This window comes from Portunus trituberculatus, chromosome 48 (assembly GCF_017591435.1).
Source record: "Portunus trituberculatus isolate SZX2019 chromosome 48, ASM1759143v1, whole genome shotgun sequence".
Lineage (NCBI taxonomy): Eukaryota > Metazoa > Arthropoda > Malacostraca > Decapoda > Portunidae > Portunus > Portunus trituberculatus.
The window spans coordinates 26,332,602-26,351,469 of NC_059302.1; the positions used below are offsets into that span (position 1 = coordinate 26,332,602).

General features: G+C 39.1%; 1 protein-coding gene across 4 annotated transcripts in view; it reads left to right on the forward strand.

Annotated features, from left to right (window-relative positions):
• LOC123498881 (glutaminase liver isoform, mitochondrial-like) overlaps nucleotides 1-18,663 on the forward strand; it is a 93,169-nt gene extending 74,506 nt beyond the window's left edge. For all 4 annotated transcript variants that reach the window (XM_045246393.1, XM_045246392.1, XM_045246394.1 and 1 more), the window contains 5 exons: nucleotides 9,052-9,228; nucleotides 9,519-9,650; nucleotides 9,768-9,922; nucleotides 11,022-11,162; nucleotides 11,994-18,663. In XM_045246393.1, the coding sequence (XP_045102328.1) occupies nucleotides 9,052-9,228; nucleotides 9,519-9,650; nucleotides 9,768-9,922; nucleotides 11,022-11,162; nucleotides 11,994-12,141 (753 nt within the window). In that variant the 3' untranslated portion in view covers nucleotides 12,142-18,663. The remainder of the gene's footprint in view (nucleotides 1-9,051; nucleotides 9,229-9,518; nucleotides 9,651-9,767; nucleotides 9,923-11,021; nucleotides 11,163-11,993) is intronic.
• The last annotated feature ends 205 nt before the right edge of the window (nucleotides 18,664-18,868 follow it).

Below are 18,868 nucleotides of genomic sequence, written 5' to 3' on the forward strand. Positions count from 1 at the left end.
CTCTCTCTCTCGTTAACTAATCAACAAACACATCCACAAGTCCATTTGGTGACAAGGTGTCTTCTTCATCGGACTTTACTCCTCCTTTCCGTCTTCTTCTTCTTCTTCTTTTTTCTTCTTCTCTTCCTCCTCCTTCTTCTTCTTCTTCAATATTCTTGTATTTATGACCATAGTTTCTCTCTCCCCCCCCCTTCCAACTACCGCACTCTTTTTCTTTTCTCTTTTTTCTTGTTTTTTTTTCATTTTTACGAGAGTTTTGTTGATTTGTGGAGGTGTGGTGGAAGTTTATGCGTTCGGGAAGGAGAAGCGTTGCCATCCACTTGAAATACAGTGGTGGACTTTTAAGTGAGAAATATGAACGAAGTAATGAGGTGCTGTAGTCTTGCACGCCCTCCCTTCAACCTGTCAGCGGAGACCTGGGCGCGGGTGACAGCTCTGGGTTGGGTCTTGCCTCTGGTCTCGCCTCTCGCCTCGCCTTCCTGGGTGGATGTACTTTAGGGTTCCGCCGCCAAGTTAATGTGAACGGAGCGTATAGTTTTATCGGCAAGCATTTTGGGAGCAGCTCTTCGGTTTCGTCGGTTTGTTTATCAGTGTTTGTGACTCCGTTTATCTTTGTGTGTGTGTGTGATTCACTGTTTGATCTGCTGCAGTCTCTGACGAGACAGCCAGACGTTACCCTACGGAACGAGCTCAGAGCTCATTATTTCTGATCTTCGGATAGGCCTGAGACCAGGCACACACCACACACCGGGACAACAAGGTCACAACTCCTCGATTTACATCCCGTACCTACTCACTGCTAGGTGAACAGCGGCTACACGTGAAAGGAGACACACCCAAATATCTCCACCCGGCCGGGGAATCGAACCCCGGTCCTCTGGCTTGTGAAGCCAGCGCTCTAACCACTGAGCTACCGGGTGTGTGTGTGTGTGTGTGTGTGTTTCAAAAATTTTTCAGGGCTTAAAAAGTTGAATGATAATGATAAGTAAATATTTAAGGAAACGAAGACTGGAGCAAGATATAGGATAGTGAAAACTTGATCCTCCATAGCGAAACCCATACAGGTGATCAGACAGAATATCGTCAAGGACAAACGAATGTTTAAGGATACCCTGTGGACAAGACAAGACAAGACAAGACAAGAAACCAAATTTACAAAAATATATTGGACGTAAGTAAAAGATTTAGGTTGGTAAGGTAGGAGCATTGAAGCACAGGCACGAAGAGCGAGAGGAGGGACTCGTCCTGAACAATGAGCGTTCCAAGTATCAAGGAATCTCAGTGACTGACATTATCAGAAAAAGGAAGTGAAGCCCCGAATCATCACGTGCAGAGTTGTTAGCAAGGGTCCGAGTGAAGCGCCTCAGCGTCAGGGACAGAGGTCATGGCTTTGGTGCCATTGGAATGACAGGGAGCGAAGATGAAGAAAGGGAAATTGTTCGAGAGGTTTTTGGCTTGGTGCCAGAAGTCACGAGTAGTATTTTTTCTCTCTCTTTCTCTAAAGAGCATTTGGCAATTTGTTTTTTTGACAGAATTGGCATGATGTTTGGCAGAAATATAAAGGGCAGAAAATGAAAGGTCTGTGAGCTGCCTCTGTCCTGGATAGCACAGCGGCAGCCCCAGATGAACCAGACTTTACGAACTTTGTTACTGGAAAAAAGTGTGAATGCAGAATCTCTACATCCTTGCCAGGGACGGTCATCTGTGTTGTGCCTGTGTAAAAAAGATTGATCTCTGACAAAGAAGCAATTGCTATTCCATGGAAGATCAGAGCATGCAGCACTCTTCTGATCTTTCCACACTCGAGTGACAGAGGTGTAGTGCGGGACCATCTCAGTGTGAGCGGTCCCGGGATACCAGGAGGAGACGTATTGCTCTTGCGTGTAATGTAGAGCATTGTCATAAAAGCTAAGGGTTAGACTATATTAGGAGGTGAGGAATGTTAGTTGGGTCTCCAAGGCGGTGAGGAGTGCGGTAATGGGATTCTGTTCAGTGTTTCTTAATCTATTCCCAGCCCACCACCTCCGCTAGTTAGCGAAATGATAATCACCTTTTATGTACGAACATGTTCGTGTGTGTGTGTGTGTGTTTTTTAGGGGCTGTAAAGAAAGGGGCTGTCAAATAGTGCTATCTTACAGAGAGAGAGAGAGAGAGAGAGAGAGAGAGAACAGAAGTCATATAGAGACCTTGGTTGGAGTCAACACAAGAAGCATCGCACTGTTTCCCTCCGCGCCTCGCCTCCCCAGACCTTCATCAGTATGTGGACGTGCTCCAGTTTTTCATATTTTATCGCCAGTTTGTGCAGTTTATTGTAAAGCCACAGCCAACCTCCACCAATAGTTATATTAATAATGGAGATACTACTGCTGCTGCCATTGCTCCTTCCGCAACTATTACTGCTACTGCTGGCTTGTACCTGATGTATAGCAGTATTAGTAGTAGTAATAGTAGTAGTAGTAGTAGTAGTAGTAGTAGTAGTAGTAGTAGTAATCAGTAACGACAGTAATGAGTACAAAAAGTTACTAGTATAAAAAGTTAGGAAAATATGAACGGGGCGCCTGACAGCTTATTTTTCTTTTTTCTTTCTCTTCTAGTAATGTTACAGAAATGAAGGTGTAAATGAGGTGAGAGAGAGAGAGAGAGAGAGAGAGAGAGAGAGAGAGAGAGAGAGAGAGCACTCTTGAATATGAGAAAAGGTGACTAGGAGGTAAAGGTGGTGGTGGTAGTAGTGATGATGATGATGATGATGATGATGATGCTTTTAAGTCATAACCCGCCTCAGTCGTGTGTGTGTGTGTGTGTGTGTGTGTGTGTGTGTGTGTGTGTGTGAGAGAGAGAGAGGATGACAGACAAAGACAGATAGACAGAAAAAAGTTAGTTGAGACGTTAAAGATGAGTGACACACACACACACACACACACACACACACACACACACACACACACACACACACACACACACACACACACACACACACACACACACACTTCAGATAGATACAGAGAGGGACAGATCACCACCATTCGGCTCGAGAAATACACGTAAACAACATTATTTACCTTTCCTTTTGAACTTCATGTATTGTAGCTTGCCTCTCACCACCACCACCACCACCACCTGGATTTATGGCGCGTCGTCATTTACAAGCCACCGTGTCACGCTCTTGGTTTTGTATGACTCTTTCTGAATTGATGTACGTTCCACCGTCACCTCTGCGTGCTACTGCTTCCCCTTTGTTTGTGTACCTCCTTGTATCTTTGTTTTATCTACCCTGTTTTGTTCTTGTTTTTTTTTTCGGATTGTTTCTTGTTTTCTCTGGTTTTCCTTATTTTTTTTCTTGTCCTTGTCTTTTTCTCGTTTTGTTATCTTTTTTCATGTCGTATTAATGTTTTTCTTATGCTCTATTTATTATTTTTTTCCCATTTTAACTCTTTTTTTTAGTATTTTTCTTCATAGTTTCTTTTTAAGCATGTTTCCTTCGTTTCATCATCATATCCTTTCTTTAATGCCCACTTTTATAACACTACATCTCTCATGTTACTCAATACCTCAGTAAACACTCTTACCTCACGTTTCTCCTCTTGTTTACCATCCATGCACTTATTACCATTCTTTACATCTCGTTTTCTGATTTAACCCATCATGCAGTTTCTTTCCCATGTCCATCGTTTCTACTCGTATCGTCGTTACCTGTCTTCCCTCGGCACGACTCTATATTTCAGGACTGCATTGGGAAGGTATAGTAGCTTTACATGTGACTGGCTTGAGGTAGTGTCCCTTGAGGTGTGCAGGGAAGGGAGAGAGAGAGAGAGAGAGAGAGAGGTGATCCGTTCGTGTGAAACTGAGGGTAACAAATAGATTAATGAGAGCGAGGATGGGAGAAGAGGAAAAAGAGGGAATTGTGATGAATGAGTGAGATAGAGAGAGAGGGGGACGGGAATTGGATGGTTTAAAGAGGATAGAGGCAGAAAGAAAGGAATTAATGGTATATACGAGAAAGAAGGACAAATTGAAGATAGGAAATGAGAGGGAGAGAAAATGCGAGGTAGTTAGGAGAGAGAGAGATGGGGAAACGTGTGTGTGTGTGTGTGTGTGTGTGTGTGTGTGTGTGTGTGTGTGTGTGTGTGTTCCTCCGGCTTGTTTATATCTCGCTGTGTTTACTCTTTCTGACTCTGACTTTAATTGACAGCATATCAAGAAAGAAACATCACACGCCTTGACTACTTGTGTACCTTACTTGCCATCTCTCTCTCTCTCTCTCTCTCTCTCTCTCTCTCTCTCTCTCTCTCTCTCTCTCTCTCTCTCTCTCTCTCTCTCTCTCTCTCTCTCATTCCTCATAATATCTTTTTTTCCTTCTTTCACATCCCTGCAATCTTATTTATTTATTCACAACTCCTTGTCTATTCCTCTCTATCTCTCTCTTTCTTGTGTGTGTGTGTGTGTGTGTGTGTGTGTGTGTGTGTGTCCCCTCCCATCCCTCCTCTCTTCTATTTCCCCTCACGTGTCTCCCAGGCGCTCCATGCATATAATGAAGCCTGAACATAAGCAGACTCAACACACACGTTCTCATTGGTTAAGTAGATGTTGTCTCGGAAAGTTGGAAGTATTTATTCGTGACTGGTTTCAGGACTAACTCGTTTTCTTTATTTATTTTTCCTTCTTTTTTTTCATGTCCCCCCCTTTTTTTCGTAAGAGAGAAGAACTCCATGGCCAAGGGCAACAAAAACGATGAAACTAAAAGGCTCACTTCGATGCCTGTCCGTGAATTTTAAGGCTTGTGTTTGTGTAATGCGTGTTATATAGTGGATTATGTGGTGTGTGGTGGTGGTAGGTTGTTATTGTTGTTGTTGTTGGTGGTGGTGGTAGTAGTAGTAGTAATAGTAGTAGTAGTAGTAGTAGTAGTAGTAGTAGTAGTAGTTCCAAAAGTAGTTATAGTTTTAAAGATTACATTTTTAAGATATTTAGTAGTAGTAGTAGTAGTAGTAGCAGCGCACACACACACACACACACACACACACACACACACACACACACACACACACACACGAGAGAGAGAGAGAGAGAGAGAGAGAGAGAGAGAGAGAGAGAGAGAGAGAGAGAGAGAGAGAGAGCACCTGGTGGTCACACATTTCACCTCGAGCCAACAGATTCCTGAAAGACAAATAGTCATGATGATTTTTGTTTCTCTCTCCTGGCCTCTTCTCTGCTAAATCTTTGGACCCTCTTCTTTCTCTAATTTTACTCTCTCTCTCTCTCTCTCTCTCTCTCTCTCTCTCTCTCTCTCTCTCTCTCTCTCTCTCTCCTGGTATGTACATGTGTATATTCAATAAATAGTTTTGTTTTGTCATGGTTAAATCAGTGTCCAGCTCTTCCTGTTGCGTGGCACAGACTACCTTTCCCTCCTCTCCCTCCTCTCTTTCACCTCTCCCATGTACCTTCCCACAACCCCTCCTCCTGCCTCCCAAAATGCTCCCGTGCCCGTGCTCCCTCCCCCCTCCCTTCACCAGCTGATCCCGACGCTCTCCTGCGGCTTGTGGGTGTTGCTGGGTTGTGTGTGGGCGTGAGAGGGAAGGAGACGAGTCGAGAAGGAGGATGAGAGAAAGAGGAAGTTAAACATTATAGAATATTTATTGTGACTTTCATTTTAGCATTTTTACTTACATAATTGGTGTCGTTGTGTTGTTGGTGCTGCTGTAGAGGAAGGAGAGGAGGAGGAGGAGGATAGGTAAGATAAGAGGACGGAGTTATGGTTGGAATATTAAGTAAAGCTTTTCTCTTCCACTCACAAGGAAGAATCGCTCCTGTGGTTGTCTGTTTAAGTGCTACAGTTGCCCACCCGATACAGCTCTTCAGAGAATAAGTTACTTAACCCTCGGGTCTTCCTCATCTTCGACGGCCCCCAGCACTGTTAGCGGTGGTGACGCAAATCGAGACCGTGCTGTGTGTTTGTTTGACGAGACTGGGCTGTAGCGCCACAAATGTGCTGGTGGCATGGCATCAGACAGCATGATGCCCCTCCCACGCAGCAAGCATAGACAGGTCCAGTGTTCGCCCATCACTATACGAGGGCGTCTTGCTGCTCTCATTTCTTCCTAATCAGCATAATGCCCCTCCCACACAGTTAGTGTAGTGGGTGGTGAGCGCAGCAAGCATTGATAAGTCTAATGATCGTCTCTCATTAACCCCAGGCCACAGACACACAATGGTGGGTTATCAAGTGGTAGAATTAATCTCCTTTCTAGTTTTATAGTTGAAAAATTTTCTTGTTCTTCAGCGGAGGTTTCTGAAAGTGACTCATCTCATATAATACATCAAGTACGCCGTGGTACAGTGGAACCGTGCGTGCTTTGGGGTCCGAGGGGTCTCCAAGCGCACGGGTTCGAATCCTGTCCACGGTCCGAGTGTACGTAGATTGGGCTTCCTCACTCTGGGCAACGGTTTCCTAGCGGGTGGGCTTTGAGATAGGAGGTACCCTAAAAAGTATCCCCTTTAGCCCATAAATTCCTGTGAAAACCCCACATGGTATAAATAGATAAAAAAAGAAAAAGTCCCAGCAAAGCGTAACTCGATGTGAAAAATATTAACATGAACCCCTTCAATACCGCGACACGTTTTTATATTTATTCTGGTTACTATTTGGTGATTTTATACAGCATCACTACCTTCAATAAACAATTACCTGGCTGCTGTCACTACTGTTGTCATATTGTTAGTGTCACTCTCTGTACTCCACGCTGCTGCTTTCCTTCTCTTTTTCCCTTGCCTTTACTTGTTCCACTGCTGTTCTTGTTAATAGTGATGTGCATAGCTATTTCTCTCTCTCTCTCTCTCTCTCTCTCTCTCTCTCTCTCTCTCTCTCTCTCTCTCTCTCTCTCTCGTGGTATTTTATTGCTATCTTTATACACAGATTCAATACTATTCTCCTCCTCCTCCTCCTCCTCCTTCTTCTTCCGGTGTTTTGAATTAGCGCATCTTGGCACTTCCTCCTCTCCCTCCCCCAACTGTCCATCGTTCCTCCCCTGTTTTGATGTGAAGGGCTCCCCAGTACTCGATCCCTGCGTCTCCAAACACAATAACAAGCACGCCCTGTCATGTCCCGCCTCGCCCCGCCCTAACCCGACCCGCCCCTCCAGTTCTAATAACGCTGACAACCAACCACACACACACACACACACACACACACACACACACACACACACACACACACACACACACACACACACACACACGCCTTTGTGTGGTGGTTCTAATCATAGCTTGGATCGGTTTTGGTCATCGCCTCTGTTGGTGTTTGGATGTACTGATGGCTGGCATTACACGTGTTGCTTTCTCATACCGGTCGTCCTCTTCCTCTTCCTCTTCCTTCTCTTCTTACTCCTACTCTTCTTTTTTTCATCTTTTTTTTATCGTTCTTTTTACTTTTATTTTTCGTTTTCTTCTTCTTCTTCTTCTTCTTCTTCTTCTTCTTCTTCTTCTTCTTCTTCTTCTTCTTCTTCTTCTTCTTCTTCTTCTTCTTCTTCTTCTTCTTCTTCTTCTTCTTCTTCTTCTTCTTCTTCTTCTTCTTCTTCTTCTTCTTCTTCTTCTTCTTCTTCTTCTTCTTCTTCTTCTTCTTCTTCTTCTTCTTCTTCTTCTTCTTCTTCTTCTTCTTCTTCTTCTTCTTCTTCTTCTTCTTCTTCTTCTTCTTCTTCTTCTTCTTCTTCTTCTTCTTCTTCTTCTTCTTCTTCTTCTTCTTCTTCTTCTTCTTCTTCTTCTTCTTCTTCTTCTTCTTCTTCTTCTTCTTCTTCTTCTTCTTCTTCTTCTTCTTCTTCTTCTTCTTCTTCTTCTTCTTCTTCTTCTTCTTCTTCTTCTTCTTCTTCTTCTTCTTCTTCTTCTTCTTCTTCTTCTTCTTCTTCTTCTTCTTCTTCTTCTTCTTCTCTCTCTCTCTCTCTCTCCTCTCCTCTCCTCTCCTCTCCCTCTCCCTCTCCTCCTCCTCCTGCCCCAAGGTTAGGTATGGTGTTGATGTACCGTCTCTTCATTTGCAACTTAGTCAGCAGCGACAGGTAAAATGTGCGCCGCTGACAGGTGAAGACGGCATCAAGATAATATCACTGTCAATGTGGTCCCGCCTACCCTGTTTTGCCTCAGCCCGCCGTTCTGTTAAATTCGTGCTCTAAAATACGAGGTGGTGGAGTGTATGGCCTGGTCTAGTCTGGTCTGGTGCTGCTATCTCCTTCTCTTTTCTCAGAACGAACCGCAAAGTCACAGCTCGCGGGAGAGTCACGCGGCAAATTACTTAGACGTGAGGAAAGTTTAAGAGATTTTAAACTGCCACCTGCTACATTTTAGCGATGGAACCCCTTGACACTACACACTTGCGGTTGGCAAGTGGTTAGCGGGAGGTCTTGGTGTGTTACCGCCGAGGAAATGCTGGTGAGAAGCTGTCTCGGTGCGTGCGACTGTAGGAAAGATGCAGCTCGTGGCAGTGTTGCGGGACTTTAGAAGTTTAGTATTTATCGTTTGTTGGAAAAAGAGAGAGAGAGATTCCAAATTCGTTATATATATTTGGCCTTTGCAATAAAAACGATAATGCGATAATGATAACAATAATAATAATGTAAGTAAATGTCCAAAAAAAAAAAAACATAGTTATGATGGAAACGAAAGAAATGATCTGCAATATCAAATTTCAGGCTTTACAAAAAAAAAGAAAAAACTACTAATTGAAATGGGAAAAAGGTAGAGCGAAGGAAGTTTTTGTAAAGACGTCAAAATAATAGTGATAGAAATAAGCTTTGTGAAGGAGAGAGCCAGTCAAGAGTGGGCCAGGCGTGAAGTGTATTGGGTATTGTCCACTATGAATAATAATAAAACCTCTCTCTCTCTCTCTCTCTCTCTCTCTCTCTCTCTCTCTCTCTCTCTCTCTCTCTCTCTCTCTCTCTCTCTCTCTCTCTCTCTCTCTCTCTCTCACACACACACACAGTAATAACTGGCAAAATTAGGAGCCACAGTGGGGAATGCCACTAATGTGTGATACAATAATAGGTTAAAAACAGTGTATATCTCTTTCCCTAGAGTTGCTCCATGGAGGTGACAGCAGAGACCATGTCAGTGATGGCAGCAACACTGGCCAATGGTGGCATCTGCCCCACCACTGGTGAGCAAGTGTTGAAGCCTGATGCTGTAAGGGATGTGCTCTCCCTCATGCACTCCTGTGGCATGTATGATTACTCTGGTCAGTTTGCCTTCAAGGTAAGAATCTCAATCTCTCTATTCTAAAGTGTCACACCTAGGGGGTTTGATATCATTGATATATTATTGCTTAAAATTAGCAGCAATTTTAATAAATCCTAGTCTGATTTTTGTAAGATAAATGTCTGCAAAACTAAATTTTATTATTTATATACTGTTTGCAACATTATTAAAAGTTCCTATGCATAATATTTCATTATAGGAGATGCTTGTTTACAGTAGTTAAATATGTCAACAAAACTGTGGTCATTGGATATGTGTGTGTGATCCTACTAAGTGAAACACTACAGGTGGGACTGCCAGCCAAGTCTGGGGTGTGTGGTGCTGTCATGCTGGTCATCCCCAATGTCATGGGCATCTGTACTTGGTCACCGCCGCTCGACTCCCTCGGCAACTCAGTCAGGGGCCTCAAATTTTCTGAGGTGAGTGTGCAGACCAGGGACTGCACTACAAAGTATGTCAAGTATATGTCCTATATGGACATGTGTTGATGTAGTAACTAGTAATAGTAATTAATTAATTTTTTATTTTTGTGATAGGAACTTGTACAGGTGTTCAATTTCCACCGTTACGACAACCTTCGTCACGCCGCCAATAAGAAGGATCCTCGCAAGCAGAAGTTTGAGTCACGGGGTCAAAAAGTGGTGTCCCTCCTCTTCTCTGCCAGCTCAGGGGATGTTACTGCCATGAGGAGGTGCGTTAACCTCATAGGAGTAGTTTAATCATTATTAACCTTGTCTCCATCGGTGGCGTAGTGGATAAGGTGGTGAGCGTGGGATCGAGCAGACGTCCATGCGTAGGTTTGAATCCCACCACGTGCCGTCTTGAAACTTTGTCATTTGACAAGTAGTTTAGAGCCTTTAGTCACCTTGATACCCAGGTTCTAAGTGTAGGTGTAATTGCCTTTCACCAAAGATGTGCTTGGGTGGTGATATGGGCCCTAATATGGGTACCACTATGAATAAAATTGCCTGCGCTGCTAATGGGTGGAAGCTGAACAGCGCTTCCCATACTCTTCAAGTACACCTACAGGTGCTATAGGCTTTAAAAAAAATTATTGATAATATAGCTAGTATAAGTGACTAAGAAAACTCTTGAATCTGAGTTTTAACACCATCTGGTGTATTATAATTTTTCACTTAATTAGGTCAATACTTAGACATTCACTTAAGCTGTAAACTTCCCTTCATATTTTGAATTTAATCTTAAGTCTGTAACATCCAATTCTCTCTCTCTCTCTCTCTCTCTCTCTCTCTCTCTCTCTCTCTCTCTCTCTCTCTCTCTCTCTCTCTCTCTCTCTCTCTCTCTCTCTCTCTCTCTCTCTCTTGATACATGTTATCTACCTATTTCATGATACTTTCTTTCAATATGGCAAGCTAAATTTTGGAGAATTATTAAGCATGTGTGCATTGACAATGAGAAAAGATCATTTCTATGTACCCAGCTCAAAGGGCAGACGTGATAAAACTTATCACCCTACCCCCCACTACTTCTAGTCATAGATGTACTTTGTGACAGTGTATGGCTTGTCATCTTCATTACTCATAATTTGCTTGACCCTGGCTTAACAACATTACTATTCCTACAGCTAAACAGTCAGTTACACCACTGACTGAGCTGATTTGAATTAAGGAGTTATTCTGTTATATTTCTTGAATGTCCATTATTAGAATTTTTTAAATAGTAATAATAATAAATAAATAATATAGAATCTGCTGTTTATCATACTCTGCTCTACACCAGCACTGCACACTGGCTGACAAATGTTATGGTGGTTATCCATTGTGTCCAAGGTATGCACTGGCTGGCCTGAACATGGGACAGAAGGACTATGATGGCAGGACAGCACTTCACCTGGCAGCATCTGAGGGCCATATGGATATTGTTGTCTTCCTGCTGGAGAAGTGTCACGTTCCACCAAGCCCCAAGGACAGGTTAGGGATATTCCTTACAAATTATAAAGAATAAGCAGAGATATGTAACTATAATTTTTTTTTTTCCTTTGTATAATGAAGAATATATATATATATATATATATATATATATATATATATATATATATATATATATATATATATATATATATATATATATATATATATATTTACGTAATTCTTATTCGTTCTTACTATCAATTTCCTATGTCCCTTTCTTGGGTTGTATTTTTGAAGCAGTAACTTGAACACAATGAATCTTTGAGGCAGCACAAAAAGGAGAAAGTATATCTGCATAGTTGTTTTTCGTTTAGATATCAAAAAGAAAATAACTAAGGAAATACTTGTAATTGCTAAAGGCTTAGCTCACCGAGAAACAGTGCCCTCTGCTTACCTGCTTTCAGTCGGGTAGCTGATTTGTACACTCGTAAGATTCATGCCTCTTCATTAAATCTCCATTTTTAGGTTATTTTTATCACCACACATATCAAGTGATCTTACCCAAAGCTGATCTTCAGACACAAATTTTAAAAATAATGATAATTTCAAGGTACTTAATTAAACTTCCAGAAAAATGCCATTAGGGAACACACTATTGTAGGGATTCTGGGGTTTTAATTTAGAAGGGCACACTAATTATATTCATTAATTTTCAACATTCACATGTCTCTGTTACTTGTCCACACAAATGTTCAGGACTAGTCATGTATATATTACTGTATTACCTTTAGATCATATCAAATATTTTTTTGTCTTTTTACCCAAGTTCCCCTTCCCTTCCATTGCTTGTTTGCATTTCCTCATTCATCATCTTCAAATTTTGTTTTCCAGGTGGGGCCACACACCAGCAGATGATGCTGACGAGTTTGGGCATTTTGAAGTAGCAGAATACATTAAGAGTGTAGAGAGTAAGCTAGAGATGGCAAAGGAGGCAGTAGTCATACCAGAGGTTGAGGAGGAGGCTCAGGCTGAACAGTAAGGAACAAACTTTTTTTGGTTTCACTTATTCCTCAATGCCTCAGAATTATATTACATATATAATTAAGCAAATGTATTGGTATTTTGAAGTACTTAAACATTTTCTCTTACACACACACACACACACACACACACACACACACACACACACACACACACACACACACACACACACACACACACACTTTATTAGCTGTGATTACTAGCTCAATTCCTTTGTATGTGACTGAGCACATGCTGCATTTTAGGTCTTTGTTGATAGGGTTTCATTTTAGGTCAAGACATGTTACTCTTTTACAAACACTTTTTTTTATTACTTTGCATTTACTAATAATTTATTAATGTATAAAAAATTTTAATCCTCCAACATTTTAGAATTTCATAGTGTAATGAATTTCTACCAAAACATTATTGAACAGTAAACTTTTCTAGTCAAAAAGCAAAAGAAAGTATTGATCAAAGTTTTCTTGAAAGTTGTTTATGAAATCTACACATTCATAAGTGACAGACTTGATGATGTAATATCTTTAACACTGAGGTAATAACTTTTGATGGTGCAGATGCTTAAGCAAACATGATAGCATCACTCAATCCTTTGGCATAACTACAGAATCTTGCTGATTTCTGAAAAATGCTTGATTTCATGAGAAAATTACTAAATCATAGAGTTCCAACTGCTAGCACTACTGCTTTTCAAATCCTGGTAAAATTCTTATGATATAACTGAAATAGTAAGATAGAGTTCATCTGAAGAAAGTTCATATTCATAACAGGAGAAAATAATATAAGATACATAATGAAGTTATCCAATTAAATAATCTTACTTTTACTCATGTCATAGCCAAAATCTATTTTGGATCATTTAACAAAAGTTTAGAGTTAATACAGTCAGCTAAAAAAAAGTTGTGGATAGTCAGTGTTACTTATGAATTCAATATTATCCTTCAGGATCTGGAAATATTCTACTAAACTTTAAAGGCTCAGAAAATGAAGGAGACATTTGGACAATCCAAATGAGATTCAGGTGAAGTCTTTTACTTTTTCCCAAAGCTGTTATATGGTATGTCTCAAGAACATTTATTTCATTCTCATCAGATTACTGGAACAAATAGTTCAATTGTTATTCCACCTTAATTCCAGCAATGTCACTAATGTTGCAGTTCAATAAATAAACAAGTATTAGAGTGGCATTCAGTTTCAGCAATTTCTCGGAATCTAGCATTACATAATGTGGGAATTTCCAATCATTCTGTAGAACTAAAGTCTGATATCATTGGCTGCCTTCTTGCAGTACTACAGTGCCAAAATTCTGACCTGTAAATGTTATCATATACCATGTGAACTACCAGCACATTTTGAATGTGATTTTTAGCTCATACCAGAGTGATGATTCTCAAAAAGAGTATCATGAGACATTCTATTAGCAGATATTTTTCAGTGAGTTACTGATACCTTGTGTTAAATAGTATATTGCACTTCTTTATTAGAATATTTTTTTGTCATTACTGACTGGAATGTGATTTTGTATCTTCCAAACTGAAATTATGTGCCTTGAATAGTAGTTCAGGAGAGCACAATATTGATCATAAGCACAACCACATACACATCACTGCACCATGTTATAACTCTCAGCCCCACCACCTTGCGCTGGGTATTAGAGCCTTTATCACCAATTGTTGATGCTGCACTTATGCTATAAGTTATTATCTACTCATGTGCACCTCTCATAACTAATATAAAATGCACTATTAGATATACTATTGTTAAATGTTGAGATTTCATGGAATAGTGATTCACTTGGATTACTTCATAGAATAATCCAGGTTGTGAGTGTTAAGGTGTAGGAAAGTCTTCCATTATAACTGCCACCAAAAGCAATGTATCTGTGTTACATACTAAATGTGTGAAGGATTATCCAGTCATTTCATGTCTATGTGTATGCTATGTGCTCTGTGTATTTAAATGAAGCCAAAGTTACTGGTGTACTGTTTTTGGGGGTATCTGTATTGATGTTGAACTGTCCTTGCCTTGATTTATACATTACAAATTGGTGGATATATGAATAATGTGGATGAAATATGACATTAGATTTCTGGAGTATGCTCCTGTTGACATTGAAACAGAATGAAGAATATTAAATAGGAACTCTAGTAGTTGAATGTATGCCTGAGTTTGGAAAAAGAAAAGTAAACGTTTGTTGGAAAAAAAAAAATTGGTCAGCATTTTAGGCTGAACTAAAATACTTAAAAGGGCATTTTGATTATTTTGCGTAATATTGGAATTTAGTTATTTTACCCTTTATTGCAAATTCTGTATTTCATATATCAAGACACTTGACATTGTTTTACTTTCAACTTCAGAAATTCCTCAACTCACTTCCGTGCATTGTAATTGATTAGATATGAGTGGCAAGGTGATGACAAAAGAATGGATGAAGTGGTTGGTAAATGGAAAGTATCTGGAGAAAAAGTGTAATAGTTAAGTATTATACAAAGTCATTATTTTTAACAAACTCATGTTTTCAAGACAAAAAGAATTGATAGATATACAGAGATTATTTATCTGTATATATCCAATGTTTATTTCTATGAACTCTCAGAGGATGGTCATGGCAAAAATTCCCATTTATTCATGATTCATTTCAAAATCCTTTAGTGTTACATAATAATTTGTCTAAAAGTAAACCCTCTTATTACTGAAAACTAGCTGGATAAGAAATACATTACAGTTGTCACTTTGAAAACAAATTGAGGCACCATAAATATAAATTGGAAGTAACAAATGAGGAGCCCTGTGTGACAAGGACCAACACAATTGTAGTTCTGAGATATTTAGTGTTAACTTTGAGCAATTGTAGCATATAGAAAAAAAAAAAAATTTGTCATGGGTTTCCTGAAAAAATTAAAAGAACAACAAAATGGGTTTCATTACTTGTTGTTGGATTGCTGCCCAAATTGACCCCAGGGAACTGGCACTATGAATATAACATGGTATAATTTTTAGCCAAAAATAGGCAAAATAAAAATCATGATTTTTTTTTTTTTTTTTTTTTTTTTTTTTTTTTCAAGATTTTGGGTTTTTGTGGGTTTTTATATGTTATGGCTGTCATAAAGGTATTATTCATTGATACAATCACAGTTGATTACATTATCTAACAATAGATGTATAAGTTACTTATGTGGGTGGTGCTGGATGAAGAGGTGGAAGGGTTTAATAATCCAGGACTTTAAAGGGCACAAAAATGCAACGAGTATGTGCATCATAAACTAAGACACACATTACCACTGCGCACTGCTGATCGGTCGAGAGCTGGTGTCCCAGCCGCTCTCCCATTAGTTCAACACTCTTGCCCGCTAAAACCCAACCCATCTAGCTGTTTCTAGCTGCTTTCTACGCTCCAAAGTTAGCAACACTCAATCTTCTGTAGCTTTGCTATAAGAATGAGTGTCAAAATTCAGTTTTCACCACGTTTCAGCAATAGTGGGCCCGGCGGGAAACACAGAGAGTGTAATTCTGGTGTTGGTGTGTTGGGTCCTATTGCATGGGCTCCTCATATCTCCTCTTGGATGTCAAAAGTAACTCACTGCAGTATTGTCTGCCACATCATATCATGTAAGCTTGTATATCAAGATGATAAATTTCTATTGGTTATTGAGATGGTTAAAGATTAATGGAAAAATAAAAAGAATTTGTTTGAGGGTTAACTTTTCTAAATTTAAATAGTAATTTGACATTGTTCAAATGATTGTCTGCTATATCTCATCAGTTATCTTTTTTTCAGCAATCTATTTTGGGTGACATTTTTCTTTATGTACAAAGTGGACATAAAGAGCCTTTCTTTGCTGAACTGTATATCTCCTTGCTATATTTTGTAAAAGTATAATATACAGAGATTCTTCAATTAATAATTATCATTGAAGTGACCATTAATACTTAATTAATTTGTTAATGTTGAAGATGCATATATTATTAAGAACAAGTTTGTGTTTGAACTTCTTGATAACAAAGCTTATAGCAATATCGAAGTGGAAGGATTATTAAAGTAGTGGTTGTCTTCCACTTCACACTACACCATTTGTTCTGCTGCTGCTGCCATGGCTAATATTATTTCATGCTCTGCTGATATCATTATTGGTGGGCTCACAGGGAATCTGGCAGCACGTCTGCTATGTCTTGTTTCTGTAAGTAGGATCCCTAAAGGAAAGCAGTGTATCATTTTTGTACCTGTAGATTTGGTTTGATAGAAAACTTGCAGGTGAATTGTCATTCTGGAAATCTAAAGATTCACTTTATCGTAAAGCAGTTATACTGTTACTTAAAACCTCAGCCTTAAATTCTAGATGTATAACCATTGTCATAGTGAAACACTAGCTATGTACTGATACATCCTACGCACATAAAATATTGAATTGGAATCCACGTTTACTACTAGACTTAGCACAAGTACTTAGGGCATGGACTGAATGTTCAGGTACAACTTGAGAAGATAAGTTGATGGGGATGGCTTTTTGAAGATCCACATAGCCCTTGGTGCTTCACTTGACAGAAGCCACAACAAAGAGTATAATGAATAATAATTTAAGTGAATAGCAGATACGTATATAATAATGTGGCAAAGAACCAAATGGTGAAACCTTTGAACAATCAAGCAGCAATAAAGTTTTCTAGTATTAACTAAGACAAGCATTGCCCACCTCAAAAATATGTTGTGGTGCCAGCCACATTGAATCTGTCCAAGAGTCCATGTTATTCTACTTACTTACATACTACATTGTACATCTATATTTACATTCATACACCTCTCCACTGTTTATACTATTCTTGGTGAGAAGTATGTATTGGAAATAGGCATGTGGTTGATTTAATTCGTAAGTTCACCATGTGAAAATATATTGTAGCCTCTGATTGACCCTGTATGCAAAAGCAGCTTGTTTTGATTTGTTATAATTGAGCAAGCCAGCACACAGGATCAAGGTATGCTCGTAAATTGTTTTATCTCAGGCAACCTGTTTACAAGTTAAGTGCAATAGCAGATATAAACATTGTGCTTTTTTTTTTTTTTTTTTTCCAGTAAAATTAGTACTCAGTAATGCTGGAAAATTTTATTTATAAAATTCAGTCACCAGTTTTCATCAGTATTATTAATTAGGAAAAGCTTGTTGTACTGCATATATTTTAAGCACTAGTAAGTCATAAAGGTGCCTGTCACTATATGTCAGTGTGTATTGTCTACCATAGCAAAGTAGTGTCCATTATTAATGTTGTGTGGTTATGGTCGTGAAGTAATCTGTTTAATTCTGCATATGGTATTTTTATGGCATTTCTCACTCATTGCAGCTATGACAAAGTATGAATGTAAAAGGAAAAGTATTTAAACAAAGAATTCTTTCTTCTAAGTTGGTTGTGGTCCCACCCTTTCCTCTCTTACTGTCTGACAATCAAATTCACCAAAAGTGCATATTTGACCTACGCTGCAGTCCTGCAAGTAAGGAGCCTCATTTTATGGAGAAAATAATTACACTTGTTCATATATCACATATTAAGGTTTTTAGTGCTTATATGGCAATAAATTCATTTACCAAACATGCCTTAAATTTTGTCATTCATGCATAATACTGTCAAGCCAAATGATACCCATACCATTTGTTTCAAGTCTATTGTTACTTGTATCTCAACACAATTTCTTTTACTTAGAGTTAAGGAGGAGCATGAAGCACTTGTTAAAACTTATGTATCAAATCTTGTCAATGATGTACAACTGAAAAAAAAAAAAAAAAAGCCTCCATTGTGGTAATTGCAACACTGCTAGAAGAAAGTGTGTTTGTAATATAAATAGTGTTACTGTGCTTCATCTATATGAGTATAACCATAATTTTAGAGTGATCAGTATAAAGTAATCCAAGTTTTACAGAACTGAATACATAAATTATACAATGGGAAATTAAGTGATTATTATAAGAAGGCAACTTGGAGTTGGAACCAAGAGTCAATTTTTTGGTATGAACTCTGTTGCATCATCTAGTATGATAACTTTGCCACATGAAACATGTAATAATGTAAAGTCACTTCAAATGTATGGCATGAAAATTTTGTATTCCAAGCAGTGTTTAGTTATTTATAAGATACCTAACTTTGTGTTACATGTGTAATTAGATCCCTAGTACACAAACCCAGGTGACTAAGAATATAAGGTCTGGTTATAGCACATTAAGTGACTGCAATGTCAGCCAGTTAGTGGGTGAGGGCATAAGCCATTGTTATCATCTTTACATCTTTGGTGGGCATATTTACTATGCCAGACTGTGTATGGTGGAACATAGACATAAATCATTTAGTGAGGCAAGGGATGGGGCACAGATTGTAAGCAATAGTAATGGTTTGTCAGGTCATATGGCTGTATGTTGCAGTTTTGAGACTGCAAATTTGTGCAAGTATATTTTTTGTATATATTAGAGCAATGTACCTATATTACAAGTCAATTGATTTAAATTATTCCATTGTGAAATATATGTACAGTACCATTGTTTATTGTTCGAAACCTATAAATCCTAATTGTATGAAGACAGACAATCCCATTGCCCTTCACAGTTGTTGATTTATACTTGAGAGGGACAAAAGATTGAGTAGTCTTTAAATCAATGCATGGTGCTTAACAGTGAAATAGCCACTGAATAGTTGCACCTTCAGTGGGAGTGGGTAGATGAACATACAATAAGTGGTGCCTCAGA